The sequence below is a fragment of the Acanthamoeba castellanii genome (genome assembly GCF_000313135.1).
Source record: "Acanthamoeba castellanii str. Neff unplaced genomic scaffold scf7180000084776, whole genome shotgun sequence".
Lineage (NCBI taxonomy): Eukaryota > Discosea > Longamoebia > Acanthamoebidae > Acanthamoeba > Acanthamoeba castellanii.
This window is the reverse complement of record NW_004457586.1, coordinates 433,378-448,054: the sequence shown is the minus strand read 5'-3', so window position 1 is coordinate 448,054 and position 14,677 is coordinate 433,378. Positions and strand designations below refer to the sequence as shown.

The window sequence follows — 14,677 nt, the reverse complement described above, 5'->3', positions numbered from 1 at the left end:
ACGCCAGATTTGGAAGCCTGTATGGTGGTGCGTGAGTGTACCAGTTTTCACGAGTGAGTTGAAGGAAACACTGAGAGGTTGATGGTGCCGTACCGCCAGTGACGGCGTTGATGACACCAAAGAGGCCGACCCATTGGGAAGACCAGGTGGAGTTGGGAAAGCAGAAGTAGATTGCGAGCTGCATATCAGCCAGGTTCCTGATCAAGCTTAGCCTGTTGTTGAAGATCTCCTCATCTGTAGCAGCGAGAGCGGAAGCAGAGGCCTTGGCCGTCGTGCTGTCCTTCATCACCTGATGCTCCAACCGAAGGCGCTGTTGTCTGCGCGACCGAGAATCAGTGGGTGTCAAAGCTGAAGACCTCGCCCACCACACGCTTATTGCGCCGTGGCCGGCTCCGACAGACAAAGGTACGTACTGTAGTTTGAGGTAGGTCTTGATGTCGTGGGCAATGTACACGATCATCGACACGAACCATGTCCACGACCCCACAAGCTCCTCCCTGTACCATATGTCCAATAAGCGTGCGCCAAAAACAAAAACAAGCGGCACAAAGGCGGGAACACAAGATTTACCAGAAGTAGTTGGTCTCTGGGCTGAGCTTGATGAAGCCGTACTTCGCGGCGTAGGTGAGATTGTCGGACACGTAGTAGAGCATGTCGCTCACGTTGGCCACCACGAGCAAGAAGCGGAACAGATCGCTTTCGCGGTCCTTCGTCCTCGGGTCAGGGAATACCAGTTGGTAGATTGAGGGGATCGAGTTGAGGAGGGAGAAGAACCGCCCCACCCTCCGGCTGTTGCCGATCGCTTGCCTGAAGGATTCAATTTGATCGGCTCGCTCCTTCTTGCCCTTGTTCTGAAGGTGCCATATCCAAATGCGCGACGCGTAGTGGAGTGTCTTGGCCACCTTGTCCCTTCCGCTGTGTGTCGACAGCAGCTTAATCGTAGTGTTGATGTACTTCAAGAAGTTCGGATCCTGCATTCTTCAGTGCTCTCTTCTCTCTCGCCCGCGCTTTCTTCTGATTTAGCCTTGTCGCTTGTGTGTCTTGCTCGCGTCGCCCGACTAAAGTCAAAGAAAAGCGGCGGGAAACAAACAATTCCCCGGCGCTCATCCAGGAAAATCGAGAACAGAAAAAGAAAACCAAGGGCAAAAAAAGGAGGAGATGAAGAGGAAGAGGGAGGCGCCGGTGGTGCCTAGCCTCTATCGCTCGCCGCGAGCCCGTGGTAGAGTGCTGCAACATGCTAGCTCGGAAGTTGCCACAGTTGAAGGCAGCGTGACCAACCAATTTGATGGTACGCAGCTTAAGAGCATCAACCCCAACTCCACCTTTTGCGACTCTAACACACGTGGCAACTTGGCTCTTGCGCATTGCTGCTGCAGCTCTTCCCTCCGACGTGGAGCTGGGGCTTCAGGTGCTGCGTACGCAGTTCCCTGAATTCAGGAAGAGCAAGGTCTCCGTCCCTGTCATCCTCATGAACCAGCTCTACGCCATCGTCAGCGATCGCACCCAGGTCGACCGAGAACTGGTACGATCCCTGATGCCCTGGGCCAGCCCACGAGCCGCGTCGTGCCTCATCCTCTCATTGGTGCAGGATCAACTGAAACGGAAAGGGGAGATACGAAGCTTCAAGGTCCACCTCAAGACCAACGAGTTCGCGGTTCTGTTCGTTGAGGACTATCGCGCCCAGATCGCCGCAGAGCGACGGCAGCTTGTGGCCAACCAGAAGGAGGACTCGCCAATCTTTGGTGCGTGGGGACACCTGCGTTCGGTGGTGGGTATGGTCCTGGCGTGCTTACCCTGCGTGTGTGCAGATACATTTGTAAATACCGTTCTTCCAGCCACGCAGTCCGACGAATACATACCCAAGGAGCGTCTCGTCGAACTCCTTTTTGCAGGCCAGCCAGCTGATGAAGAGCAGATCATGTACGCAACCCCAGCTCGCGGCCAGGCTTGGCACACGACTTGCACCCTCACGCGCTCAATCAGGGTGCTTGTCAACGCCGGCGTGCTCATTCGAGACATGCGAGTCGAGGTCGAGGGAGAGGGCTTCTGGTTCTCAGTGCCCAACATCGGTGCCTTCATGAAGTGCTGCGTCAAGGGGCGACAAGAGGTCATCGCCATCCTCAAGCGCCAGAAGCACAAAGAGCTTCTACAAGAGGTACACTCGCGCTCCCCCCTCCCCATCTCCTCTCGCGCGGTAGTGGTTCGAGTAGTCCCTAAACCCTGTTGCCCTCACAGGATTTGGAGAAGAAGAGACTGCGCTACTCCTCCCTCGGGCCACTGTTTCATATTCGAGATCTGGTGGGGCAGGGGGTGCTGGAAAGGTGCTTACAGTCCCCTCCCGCGTATTCACTTCACCTCGGTACGTACTTAACACGCACACGCGCGACCACACACGCACACAACAGCGTTTCTACCACTGCAGGCCCGTTGGTGCGTCTCATCAAGTGAGCGAGGAAGTAAGAACTCAAGGGAGCGGTGAATAAATAGACGGCTTTACTGTAGGTACTCACTGAGGCCCGCTCTGGTCGGCGTGCGAGTGAGAGGCGTGATGGTGGCCGTGACCGTGGCCATGACCGTGGTCCTTTCGTCGGTGGGGTCCGCTGTGGCAGCACTCGACATTCTCCTTCCACACGCCGCCCTCCTCGTAGAACTCCTTCTTCCAGATGGGCACCGTGGCCTTGATCTCGTCGATGGCGAAGTGCACCGCCTCGAGCGAGTCCGTGCGGTGAGGCGACGAGATGGCGATGATGACGCTGGCCTCGCCGATGTCCACCTTCCCGATGCGGTGCGCGAGCGCCACCTTGAGCACGTCGGGCCACTTCTCCCGCACCTGCTGGGCGATCTTGTGCAGCTCCTTCTCGGCCATCGGCTTGTAGGCCTCGTACTCGAGATGGACCACCTTCTTGCCCTGGAAGCTGTCGCGCGTGGTACCCGAGAACGTGGAGACGGCACCCGCTTTGGGCGACCCTGCGAAGGCGACGAGTCGGTCGAGGCTGAGGGGCGCCTCGGTCACCTCCACCAGGTCGATGGCTTGTTCTTGCATCTTAATCTTAGCCTCCGCTGATGGGTGGAATGACAGCGATTTCGTCGCCGTCCTTGAGCTCGATGGGGGATTCGGGATCGATGTACTCTTGATTGACTGCCAGCACCGCGCTCTGGAAGATGGGACCCAATCCGGGGAACTGCTCTATGAGATTCGCGATGAGTGCGTCGGTCTTTGTGCCGTCAGCGTAGGTGAGCTCCTTTTCCTGCACTCCCGTGACGTCCCTGCTCGCCGCGAAGAAAAGGCACTTCACTCTCATGCGTGCAATCGCACGATCTCTGGCTCGATTGATGAACACCCCGCAAACAAAGATCGCTGTGTGTGTTTTGAGCGCGGCCCGCAGGTTTCTAGAGCGAAATTGCGCTGCCGTCGGAAATTCCTTTCAGGCGATAAAAACAATGTCATTTGATTATTTATTGCGGTTGCTATTTTTTTGATAGATTCACATCACAAGATGAACGGGACGCGAGGCAGCGGGCTGGCCTGCATCAAGAGCGGGAAGTTCTAAGGCGAGCAAGCGAGCGCGTATGCGTGCACCTCCAGTGACATTATTTGATGATTTGATTTCATCAATTGATCGAGATCAAATCTGCAGGGGGCACGGCGGTTGTTTTCAGCGGAGGCTGCCGCGCTTCGTGTGCAAAAGCAGGAACCGTCATCCGTGCTGAGCGCCACAACACAACCCGCGACTGCACTACAAGCGGACTCCATTCTGGCGGATAACTTCAATCGGCACCACAATTACCTGCGAATCTCGCTAACGGAACGATGTACTTGCCATCCTCCCGTGTTACCTCTCGTGTGCTGCACTGCTGCCGCTGTGGCGTTTTGTGACTCTCACGCTTTGTTACCGTTACACCACAGGCAACCTCCGGTGCGTGTACTGCATGCCGGAGGAGGGCATCGACCTGCAGCCCAACGACAAGATACTCACCAAGGACGAGATCGTGCGGGTGGCACGACTGTTCGTCGACGCCGGAGTGGATAAGATCCGCTTCACGGGCGGCGAGCCACTGGTGAGGCTTTCGTCGTCTCCCCCAGCCAGTTCTTTCTCTGGTGTGCTGTGGCGTGTTCTCACTGCCGCTCGTGCCGTGAACGCAGGTGAGGAAGGACCTTGAGGACATCGTGAGCGAGGTCGGCGCTCTGCCGCTGCGGGCGCTGGCGATGACGACGAACGCGATCACGCTGGCGCGAAAGCTGCCCAAGCTGCACAAGATGGGCCTGAACCAGCTGAACATCAGCCTGGACACGCTCGACAGCGAAAAGTTCACACAAATCACGAGGCGAAAGGGCTGGGAGAAGGTGATGGAGGCGATCGACATGGCGGTGGACTACGGCTACAGCCCGCTCAAGATCAACTGCGTGGTGATGCGAGGGGTGAACGACAACGAGATCGTCGACTTCGTGAAGATGACGAGGGACAAGCCGATCCAGGTGCGCTTCATCGAGTACATGCCGTTCGATGGCAACCGGTGGAACGACCAGAAGTTCCTCTCCTACAAGGAGATGATCGAGATCATCAAGCGCGACTTCGGCAACGAGTTCCTTCGCCTGCCCGACCCGACACCAAACGAAACGGCCAAGACCTGGTCGATCCCGGGCTTCGCGGGCAGCGTCGGCTTCATCACGTCGATGAGTGACCACTTCTGCGGCTCGTGCAACCGACTGCGCATCACCGCCGACGGCAATCTCAAGGTGTGCCTCTTCGGCTCCTCGGAGGTCTCCCTGCGCGACGCCATGCGGGTGGGCTACGCCACCGACGCCGAGCTGTCGCGCATGATCAACGCCGCGGTCAAGCGAAAGAAGGAACACCACGGGGGTATGTATGACATGTACGACATCGCCAAAAATAAGAACCGCCCTATGATCCTCATAGGCGGCTAGACGAACGTAACACGGCTTTCGATAGAGAGATAGAGATGGAGATGGACACAACTTTCCTCCACTCACCCACCCCCACACCTATCCACGCTTATTTATTCGCACGCGGTGTGCTGTTGTAATTACTCTCCACTTCCACCACAAATTAAAGGGCGCCATTCACGCTCGCTCTATCCGTCGCTCTCCTCCCCACCCCTCTTCTCGAGCTTTGTATGATTGTATTGTTGTGTTGACGCTCTCACTCTTGCGGGCCTTGACAGCGGCCGAGTCGAGTGATGGCGGAAGCGGTCTGACGCACGTCGATGCCAAGACCAACACTCCTACGATGGTCGACGTCAGCGCAAAGCAGGCACGTTGAGTCCGCTTTTCTTTCTTTCGCATCAGTCGTGCGCACAGCCAGCTCACGCCCGGCTCATCAGGTGACGAAGCGAACGGCGCTCGCGCGATCCTACGTGCGTCTGCCCTCGGCCGTCTTGGGCGCGTTGAGCGGCAATGAGATAGCGAGTCCTAAAGGACCTGTGTTTGCGACGGCGATCGTGGCCGGCACGATGGGGGTCAAGAAGACGAGCGAGCTCATCCCCTTCTGCCACCCGCTGCCGATCGAAGGATGCAAGTTCACCATCAAGATGGAGGAAGACGCCTCTCTTCCGGCGAAGAAGAAGAAGGAAGAGGGGGAGGAGAGCAGGCGGGTTGTGATCGACTGCGAAGTGAGCCTGCACCACAAGACCGGGGTGGAGATGGAGGCGCTGACCGGCGCCAGCGTCGCTGCGCTCACGATCTACGACATGTGCAAGGCCCTTTCCCACGACATCGTCATCGAGGAGACCCGGCTCATCACCAAGACCGGCGGCAAGAGCGACTACGACTCCGTCAACCTAGCGGCTTCTTCATCGACCCGCTCAGGTGCTACCAACACCAACAGCAGCCAGCCGACGCCCAAGAGGAAAGCGAGGGCACCAACACAGCCCAAGGCGTGATTTTAGCTGCGCTTTTTCCACAGACGTGCATTTTGCGTCGACCAAGACATTTCTTTTTCCTTTCTTTTTGTGGCGCTCACCGAGACCAGCAACAAGTGACCGAGAGATGAACCCACCCCCTGGCTATCCTGGAGGACCCTTCCCTGGCATGCCTCCGCACATGGGCATGCCGCCCATGGGCTATCCGGGCGCACCGATGGGCTACCCGATGGGCATGCCCCCGCCGGGCTATCCCTACGGTGTACCGATGGGTGCGCAACTCGCCAATCTGGAAAATTTAAATTCATCTTTATGAAATAGGCTGACTCGATGTTGTTCGATTGTTGGCGCAGCTCGTCCCCCATACATGGGTGCTCCATCTCCCTACCCGATGGGTGTGCCTTCTGGGATGCCGCCCGTCATGCCTGGCATGCCCCCAGTACACGTGGCTCCACCGCCAGTAGGCGCGCCTTACGTACCGCCTGCTGGTGCGCTGCCCATCCGCATCGGCGCGCCGATCTCAGCCCCGCCTCGCCTCATCGGCGTCGAAACGACCGTCTACGTGGGCCGCATCCCCGCCAGCGCCACCGATGATTTCATCGAGCGCCTGCTGCAGCAATGCGGTAAGGTGGCGAACTGGAAGCGCATGATGGATCCCATCAGCAACACCCCACGCCCCTTTGGTTTCGCGCGCTTCGAGAACGAGGAGGGCGCGCTGCGAGCCCTGCGCCTGCTCAGCAATCTCGAAATCGATGGAAACCAATTGCTGCTGAACGTGGACGATAGGACCAGGGAAGCGCTCGACCGCTACCAGAAGAGCAAGGCCGCCATCGCCAATATCAAGGAACAGCAGCGGCAGCAGCGACAGCAGCAGCAGCAAGAGCAGCAAGAGCAGCAGCAAAAGGAACAGCAGCAGAAAGAACAGCAAGAACAACAGCAGCAACAGAGCGCCGACGGTGATGCCTCTGCACCCGCTAGTGACAAGCCGGCCGACGAACCTGCTGCTGCTGTCGCCGAGAAGCCGAGCGAAGAGCCTGCCGCCGAGAAGGAGGAAGAAGACGTGCCGGACGAGGTCATCGCGGCGAAGATCAAGGCACTCCTGTCCGACAAGAAGGCGGGCGATTTCCTCAAGGGCATGGAGACGGGCTCGGCAGAAGATGGCGACAACCCGGAAGCGACGAAGCGGGAGGAGGAGCGGCAAGCCAGCAGCAACTGGGACAAAGAGTTGGAGCGAGAGCGAAGGGAGCGGGAGAAGGACAGGGCCAGGGAGCGTGAGAAGCGACGAGGCGAGAGGGAGCGAGAGGCGAGGAAGAGAGAAAGGGACGAGCGGGAGTACCGCGAGATGGAGAAGGACTGGGAAACGCGCGAGCGGGAGAAGGAGAGGCTACGCGAGCGGAGGGAGCGCGAGGAGAAGAAGGAGCGCGAGTGGCAGATCGAGAAGGAGCTCAACTACGATGAAGAGGAGGACAGGAAGCGAAGGAAAGCGGGCAAGAGGAGGAAGGAGAGGGAGAGGGAGGAGCAGGACGACGAAGAGGACAGGCGGAGGGAGGTCGAGGAGGAGCGGGCGCGGATCGAAGAGGAGCGAAGGAGGCAGGAGGAGGAACTGCGGCGGCGGCAGGAGGAGGAAGCCGAGGCCTATCGGAGCTCTGTCGCAAGCGAGGCCGAAGAACAGCGGGCGGGTGTCAAGAGAACCTACGACGCATCGTTGGCCGACGACACGGAAAACGGACTTACGCCCATCTCGCCCGACTCTTCCGACCAAAGGTGCTCTTCACTCGCCACAGCTTCGGCCTTGCGCGTCTTGTGTCTCAACGCATTTTGGTTATCCTCTTCTTAGGGTCAAGATGGGGCTGCGCATTGCGGCGCCCACCCTCCTCAAGAAGCCCACGAAGCTCGGCGTGACTCCCGGCTTCAATCCCGACGAGGAGCAGAACCCGCTCACGAACCCCAAGAGGAAGAAGCTCGTTCCGCTCGAGCCCATGAGGACCGAGGAGCAGATCAAAAAGGAGCGCGAGGAAGAAGCCAAGCAGATCGTAGCCATGATTCCCGCCAGCAAGGCCGACCTCTTCAACTTCCAGCTCAGCTGGGACATAGTCGATGAGGTATGTTTCACGACAGTGTTTTCGGGTTGAGCCGCGGCGTTGTGCTGACTTGGGGTTACATCGGGTGGCGCGCGCAGGCCGAAATCGTTCAGAAGAGGATGAAGCCATGGGTCACCAAGAAGATCGTCGAGTACCTGGGCGAAGAGGAGGCCACTCTGATCGAGTTCGTCCTGGCCAAGATGTCCAACCACATGGCCCCGCAGGAGATTTTGGATCAGCTCGCCTTCGTGCTCGAAGACGAAGCCGAAGTCTTCGTGATCAAGCTCTGGCGGTACCCTCCTCTCCTCCTTTTTGGGTCGGCCTGGAAGCCCCCCCGCTTGGTTTTGCCATATCCCCCTCGCCCCCCTTTCGACAAAGGGTTTCATCGCTTCTCTCTTCTTTTCCTGCAGGATGCTCATCTTCGAGATGATCCGAGCACAGAAGGCCAAGGAGCGAGGAGTGAACATCGCCGTCTAGGCCACTCCGGCGCGGGAAGGTCAATCCAATTGGACGATCCACCTGGATGGTATGCTCTTCTCCCTCAGCGTCGAGGAGCAAAGCCGCACCAAAGCAAAACAGCAAAACAAAAACAACAGTCACGCTTTTCGTTTTTTTGTGTCCGCCGCCCCATTATCAATAAATGGGATCTTGTCGTGTGTGTGTGGTGTGTGCGCGTTTCATTCATTCTCTTGCCTCTCTCACCCCAGCCTAGTCCGGCCCAGCCCTGACACGAAGCGGTTCGACCAGCAGCTGCCGCGGCCCGCCAACACAACAGAGCGTACTGATGCACCCATTTCTTCCTTCATTTTTTTTTACGTTTTGGACCAACGTGCAACATGTTTTCTTGGCGCTGCTCTCTGTTGCCCTTCCTTACGCACACCACGAACATAGTGACATGTCACTGCCGTAGTAGCTACTGCTAGTGGTTGTTGTGCCCTCCCCTCCCTCCTCCTCGCAGGGTACGTTCGCCTCCACTTCGTTTCGTTCGCTTGTCCGTTGGTCGGGTGGTTGTTTGTCTTTAGGGGGGGATTACCAAATAAAGGATGACGACCCTTTCGTGGCGACTCCACTTTACTTTGGCCTTAAAAACAAACGACCTTGCGAGAGAGTTTGAACTGACAAACGATCACAAGCAACCCCCCCCCTCCCAAACCGTCCACTACAACTTAATCATCTTCTACCAGTGGCCAAGGCTGGTTCACACGCCTCAAGCATGGGGTTCGTTTCCATCCCACAGATACATCTCTTGTTGGTTTTGTTGTTGACCGACCTTCATCTGCCACCACAGGGAACAGTTGCTCATCTCGGTGCGAGCTGCGGTTTACTACTTCAGAGACAACGCCTGGCAGGCCGAAGATGGCGGCCTCTCGCTCGTTAACATCTACCACCACCCGATGAAGGCGGCCTATCGCGTCGTGGCCACCTCCCAGGTCATTCGGGACAAGGTGGGCGAGCCCCCCCAACCAGTACATCACATAGCCTCGCTCGGTTCTCTGACCCCCCCCCCCAAACCAAAGGTGGTCATCGATACGTCGCTCTACAAGGAGCTCACCTACCAGAAGCCCGCCAAAACGTTCCACCAGTTTTCCGACAGCAAGTTTGCGTACGGCCTCAACTTCGCGTCGCAGCTCGAGGCCAACAGCTTCGCGTCGACCCTTCTCACCGCCGTGGACAAGCTCAACGGTTCGCCCCCCCCCCAAGCTGTTCCTCGTCCCGTTCCTCCTCTTCTGTTGTGTTTATTGAGAAGTTGCGTTTGGTGTTGCTTTGTGCTCTTCAGAACCTGTCAGTGCGCCCACCAACGTCTCCGCGCCTGGTACGTCCACCATCGCTTTGCCCGTGCTTGACACACACACACACAGAGAGAGGTGTGGTTGGATGTTGACGGCCATTCCCGATCGCCACATGTTGCAGTGCTGAAGACCAACGACAAGGAGGCCAAGAAGAAGCAGAAGGAGGCGGAAAAGGAGGCCAAGCGGCAGGCCCAGGAGGAGAAGAAGAGGAAAAAGGAGGAGGAGAAGAAAAAGAAGGAGGAGGAGAAGCGGGCCAAGAAGGCCGAAAAGGAAGCGGGAAGGAAGGGCAGCTTCGCCAAGGGGCTCACGCGGAGGGACTCCAAGATGCCCATCGCCGAACCGCAACAGAAGGACGAAGAGGCCGCCCCCGCCCAGTCCTCTTCCGCCCACGCCACCGCAGACTCGTCCGCCGCGGCCGTCACGTTTGCGCAAGCGAAGACGACCACCGCACCGGCCGACGATGCGCAGACGACCGCGGCTCCCGCCGCCACTGTCGATCCGTCGCCTCGCCGCGTCGGCGATCCGCCTGCAGCTCCAGCGGCGCCTGCGCCGCCTCCGGACCCTCCCGCGCCTCCGGCAGGCCCTCCCCCACCGCCGGCACCACAACCGAGCGCTGGAGGCCCTCCGCCTCCCGGTCCCCCGCCTCCGCCCGGCCCGCCGCCTCCCAGCGCCGCACGAGCGCCGGCCGCGGGCGGGAGCTCCATCGCCGCCATGGCCGCCGGTGGCCTCAAGAAGAGCTCCGGAGGCGGCGGCAGCGCCCCGCCGGCCAAGAGCGGCGGCGGCGACCCCATGGCCGAGCTGTTTGCCAAGATCAGCCAGAGGGTACCCCACCGCCCCTCTTCGCCCGTACACCGTTGCTTCTTGTAGCGCTACTGCTCACGCGCACCATCGCCACGTCACACAGCGCCAGGCAGCCAACGACGGAGGAGCCGCAGGTGCGAGCGAGCCCGGAAAGAAGAGCGATGGCGACAGCGCCGCCGCATCGCCGTTCCCCATGCTAAGGAAGACCGGCAAGCTGCCTGACGAAGGGTCGTCATCGCCGGCCTCCGCCGCTTCTGGCGGTGGTGGTGCTGGGCCGAGCCCCGCGCCGTCGCAAACACCCGCAGCAGGCTCGTGGCGGGGCCGCGGTACGACGCCGGGCGTGGGCAGCGGCCGAGGCGCGCCGCCCAACCACGGCCCGCCCAACTACGGCCGGCCCTCCACGACCGCGCCGGCCTGGAGCACGCTGCGCCCGACCGGTCGCCTCGCCGGCGGCGAGGGAGGCGGGTCGTGGCCGGGCGAGAAGGAGGCCCGGGAGAAGCTCGAGGCCCAGTCGCGGGAGATGGAGCTGCTCAAGGCCAAGCTCGAGGAGAAGGAGAAGAAGCTGGCCGAGACGGAGGACCTCAAGGCCGAGACGGCTGATCTCAAGGCCGAGCTCGAGCAGAAGGAGAAGAAGCTGCAGGAGGCCGAGGAGCTGCGCCGGCAGCTGGAGGAGAAGCAGCGCATCATCGACGAGACCGAGGGCAAGCTCAAGGAGGCCGAGAAGCTGCACGAGCTGCTCGAGGAGAAGGACCGCAAGCTGACCGAGGCCAACGAGCTGCGGGCCGCGCTCGAGGAGAACCAGCGCAAGATGCTCGAGGCCGAGGCGCTGCGGCAGGAACTGGCCGAGAAGGAGCGCCAGATCGCCGAGGCCGAGGAGCTCAAGGCCGCCCTCGAGGAGAAGGAGAAGAAGGCCCTCGAGGCCGAGGAGCTACGCCTCCAGCTCGCCGAGATGGAGCTCGAGCTCAAGAAGGCCGACGTACGTCTCCCTCCTCCTCCTCATCACCCCTCCCCCCAAACCCTCAACTCACCGCCGTATCCACCGCACACATACGGCCACACAGATGCTCAAGCTCCTGCTCGAGGAGAAGGAGCGAGAGCTGCGCGAGGCCGAAGAATTGACCTACGCCCAGGAGAGGTGCGTGTCGTGCGGTGTGTGCGGTGTGTGCGGTGAGTGCCTGACTCGCGTGGGGTGGCAGTAAACTGGAGGAGGCGAGAGCGCTGGAGGCCACGCTGCGCGAGAAGGAGAGCCAGCTGGCGGAGGCGGCCGAGCTACGCAGCATCCTGGAGGAGAAGGAGCGGCAGCTGGCCGAGGTCCGGGAGCTCAAGGCCGAGCTCGAGGAGAAGGAGCGGAAGCTGGCCGAGGCCGAGGACCTCAAGGCCGAGCTCGAGGAGAAGGAGGAGAAGCTCAAGGAGGCCGAGGTACTCCGCAAGCAGCTGGAGGCCCACGAGGCCAAGCTCCACGAAACTGAGTCCAAGATGCAACGTACGCTCTCCCTCGTCATCCTCCACCCTCGCAGTCTCCTTGACCGTGCGTGTGTCGCGTGTCGCGTGTCGTGTGCGTGTGTCGTGTCATGTGGCCTGCGTAGTGTTGCAGCAGCAGCTGCGGGAGGAGAGCAAGGCGCTGCCGACGACCGCGTCTATTCCGGCGTCGTTGCCCGAGGACCTGACCACCTTCGCCGCGAGCAACCACCAGCTGGCCGAGCTGCTGCACACACTGGCGCAGGCCCTGCCGCCCGTCTACGCCATGCAGGCCGCCGCGCGACAGTACGAATCGCGCGAGCGAGAGCGCGACCGCGACCGCGACCGCGATCGCGAGCGTGAGCGGGACCGAGAGCGCGACAGGGAGCGCGACCGCGACAGGTATCGCTCGACCAGCCAGCGCAGCTTCAGGAGCGGCAGCGGCAGCAGCGACAGGGACCGCGACCGAGACCGGGACAGGGACCGTGATAGGGACCGCGACCGCGACCGCGACAGGGATCGCAGGGACCGCAAGCGGGAGGAGAAGGACAAGCACCGCTCGTCGTCGTCGTCGTCCAGCAAGGACCGCTCGTCGGACAGGGACCGTGATCGCGACCGGGACAGGGACAGGCGCGGCAGGACGACGTCGTCGAGAGAGGGAGGCGAGGAGGAGGAGACGTTCGACTACGAGCACGTGGAGGAGTTTGAGAACATGACGCGCGACGTCATGCGCAAGCTGCGGCGTGACTTCCAACACTTCCGGGACGACACGCGAGATGTCTTCCGCGAGCAGCTGCGGGTCATCAGGCAGTAGAGGCTCACTGCTCCACACCCCACCCACACCCTCACCCACACTCGCTGCATGCTGCAAGCCCGCACGCGCTTGCGAAGCCCCCTCACTCTCCTAACCACCCCATACACATGTTTTCTTCTGTTGTTGATCTGCTCTTGTACCAATGCACCGCTTCTTTTAGACTTCTTCATTCCAACCGCGCACAACGACGCGGAGAACGTCATGATAACAATTACAACAAGTAAGGGTTCAGAAATAGAGATCGCGTTCGCCGGCGTCAATTCGCTTGAGCTTCTTGTCCAGCGCCTTCTTGGCCCGCGCGGAGATCGTCTCTCGTTCACGCGCGATCACAGCCTCGCCCAGCGTCTTCGTATCTTCCGACGCGTAGTCCTTCAGGTACTCTGTTGTGCGTTGTGTGCGTTCAGGTCAAATCTAATCTCGCGAACAACGCAGAAGGAAAGTATGATGGTGGCGCAGGTGTACCTTGGAGGGTGAGGAGCGAGTTGGGGTGGCAGAAGTTCTGGATGTCGCCCTTCTTGGCGATCTTCATGAAGGCCTCGCCCGTGCGGCCCAGTCGGTAGCAGGCCGTGCACCACGACGGCAGGAAGCCCATCTGCATGAGGTCCTTCACCACGTCCTCCGTGCTCCGCTCATCCGCCAGCTCGAACTGGCCCGACTCCTTCTTTTCCTTCTTCTCCTTCTGGTCCTCGGCTTCGAACTGCTGCTTGATCTTGGCCTCGGCGCCCACGTCGCCCTTGTGGTACGAACCGACCTCGGTCTTGCTGCCAGCCGACATCTGGCTAACGCCCAGGTTGAGCAGCTCCCGCCGCATCTCTGCCGACTCGCGCGTTGACAGGATCATCCCTGTGTAGGGCACCGCGCAGCGCAGGATCGCCACCAGCTTCTTGAAGTCCTCGTCGTCCACCGGCGCCGGCGGTCGAATCGCGTCGGGCGCGTGGTCGGCCGGCCGCATGCGCGGGATCGAGATCGTGTGCGGGCCGGCGCCAAAGGTGGACTCGAGGTGCTGGGCGTGCATGAGGAGGCCCATGACCTCGAAGCGGTAGTCGTGGAGGCCGAACAGGGCGCCGATGCCCACGTCGTCGATGCCCGCGATCTGGGCGCGGTCCATGGTCTGCAGCCGGTGCTCGTAGTCGGACTTGGGTCCGCTCGGGTGGAACCGCCGGAAGCTCTCGCGGTGGTAGGTCTCCTGGAAGAGCGTGTAGGTGCCGACGCAGTCGGTCGCCTTCAGCCGCCGGAAGTCGGACACCGACAGCGCCGGGATCTCCACGTTGATGCGCCTGATGTCGCCGCACGGGTCTGCAGAAGTGTTGCCGCACGTGGTCAGCATAACGTGTGCGGTGCGGTGTGTGCGGTATGGTGCGGATCAAGACTCACCTGTCTTGACGTTCTTGACGGTGTGCAGGGCGTCGAGGAACTGGTCGAAGGTGTACTTGGGGTGCTCGCCAGTCAAGATAAGCAGGCGCCGGTGGCCCTGCTTCTCCAGCACTTGCACTTCCTGCGCGCAAGGGAATAATAATGAGCCTCGCTGTGTGGCAACACACAACACAACACAACACAACACAACGAAGTCACGCGCAGGCACGGCACTTGGATGAGTTCCTCTTTGGTGAGGGCGCTTCGGGCGATGTGGGTGTTGGCGCCCCGGAAGGCGCAGTAGGTGCACGAATTGACGCAGTAGTTGGCCAGGTACAGCGGCGCGAACAGCACGATTCGATTGCCGTAGATGTTCTGTTTGATGGCGAGCGCCGTGTCGAACAGCTCCTGCATGAGCTTCTGGTTCTCGGGCTCCTTGGAGTGTGCGTCGAGGTTGAGCAGCGTCGCCGTCTCCCGCAGGTTCAGGCCCTGCACGTACT

General features: G+C 60.5%; 7 protein-coding genes across 7 annotated transcripts in view; 4 read left to right on the top strand and 3 right to left on the bottom strand.

Annotated features, from left to right (window-relative positions):
- Positions 1-977, bottom strand: part of ACA1_279800 (Peroxin 11c (Pex11c), putative) — a gene marked incomplete at both ends in the record, with an annotated part of 6,712 nt that extends 5,735 nt beyond the window's left edge. Inside the window, 3 exons of the mRNA XM_004344681.1 lie at positions 94-317; positions 414-497; positions 571-977. Coding sequence (XP_004344731.1) covers positions 94-317; positions 414-497; positions 571-977 — 715 coding nt within the window. The remainder of the gene's footprint in view (positions 1-93; positions 318-413; positions 498-570) is intronic.
- Positions 978-1,158: 181 nt separating this feature from the next.
- Positions 1,159-2,448, top strand: ACA1_279790 (the record flags this gene model as incomplete). Its single annotated transcript, XM_004344680.1, has 6 exons — positions 1,159-1,288; positions 1,377-1,522; positions 1,589-1,742; positions 1,809-1,920; positions 1,984-2,155; positions 2,236-2,448. 6 exons carry the CDS (start codon positions 1,159-1,161, stop codon positions 2,446-2,448), a joined length of 927 nt encoding a protein of 308 aa, XP_004344730.1.
- Positions 2,449-3,050: 602 nt separating this feature from the next.
- ACA1_279780 (molybdopterin synthase small subunit MOCS2A family protein) lies at positions 3,051-3,302 on the bottom strand (the record flags this gene model as incomplete). The annotated part of the gene is made up of 1 exon (XM_004344679.1): positions 3,051-3,302. The coding sequence occupies one exon, from the start codon at positions 3,300-3,302 to the stop codon at positions 3,051-3,053; it is 252 nt and encodes an 83-aa protein (XP_004344729.1).
- Positions 3,303-3,481: 179 nt separating this feature from the next.
- ACA1_279770 (molybdenum cofactor biosynthesis protein A, putative) lies at positions 3,482-5,901 on the top strand (the record flags this gene model as incomplete). The annotated part of the gene is made up of 8 exons (XM_004344678.1): positions 3,482-3,568; positions 3,639-3,813; positions 3,908-4,059; positions 4,145-4,862; positions 5,185-5,258; positions 5,344-5,736; positions 5,781-5,793; positions 5,828-5,901. Coding segments are annotated over 8 exons (1,686 nt in total), but the record flags the coding sequence as incomplete, so codon positions are not given.
- Positions 5,902-6,007: 106 nt separating this feature from the next.
- On the top strand, positions 6,008-8,438 carry ACA1_279760 (PWI domain containing protein; the record flags this gene model as incomplete). The annotated part of the gene is made up of 5 exons (XM_004344677.1): positions 6,008-6,152; positions 6,234-7,644; positions 7,718-7,982; positions 8,060-8,253; positions 8,372-8,438. The coding sequence occupies 5 exons, from the start codon at positions 6,008-6,010 to the stop codon at positions 8,436-8,438; spliced, it is 2,082 nt and encodes a 693-aa protein (XP_004344727.1).
- Positions 8,439-9,174: 736 nt separating this feature from the next.
- ACA1_279750 (WH1 domain containing protein) lies at positions 9,175-12,824 on the top strand (the record flags this gene model as incomplete). The annotated part of the gene is made up of 9 exons (XM_004344676.1): positions 9,175-9,179; positions 9,250-9,406; positions 9,479-9,644; positions 9,739-9,774; positions 9,873-10,573; positions 10,656-11,528; positions 11,614-11,687; positions 11,749-12,035; positions 12,139-12,824. The coding sequence occupies 9 exons, from the start codon at positions 9,175-9,177 to the stop codon at positions 12,822-12,824; spliced, it is 2,985 nt and encodes a 994-aa protein (XP_004344726.1).
- A 228-nt stretch (positions 12,825-13,052) lies between these two features.
- ACA1_279740 (hydrogenase assembly factor, putative) lies at positions 13,053-14,591 on the bottom strand (the record flags this gene model as incomplete). Its single annotated transcript, XM_004344675.1, has 4 exons — positions 13,053-13,204; positions 13,287-14,120; positions 14,199-14,319; positions 14,412-14,591. 4 exons carry the CDS (start codon positions 14,589-14,591, stop codon positions 13,053-13,055), a joined length of 1,287 nt encoding a protein of 428 aa, XP_004344725.1.
- Between the last annotated feature and the right edge of the window lie 86 nt (positions 14,592-14,677).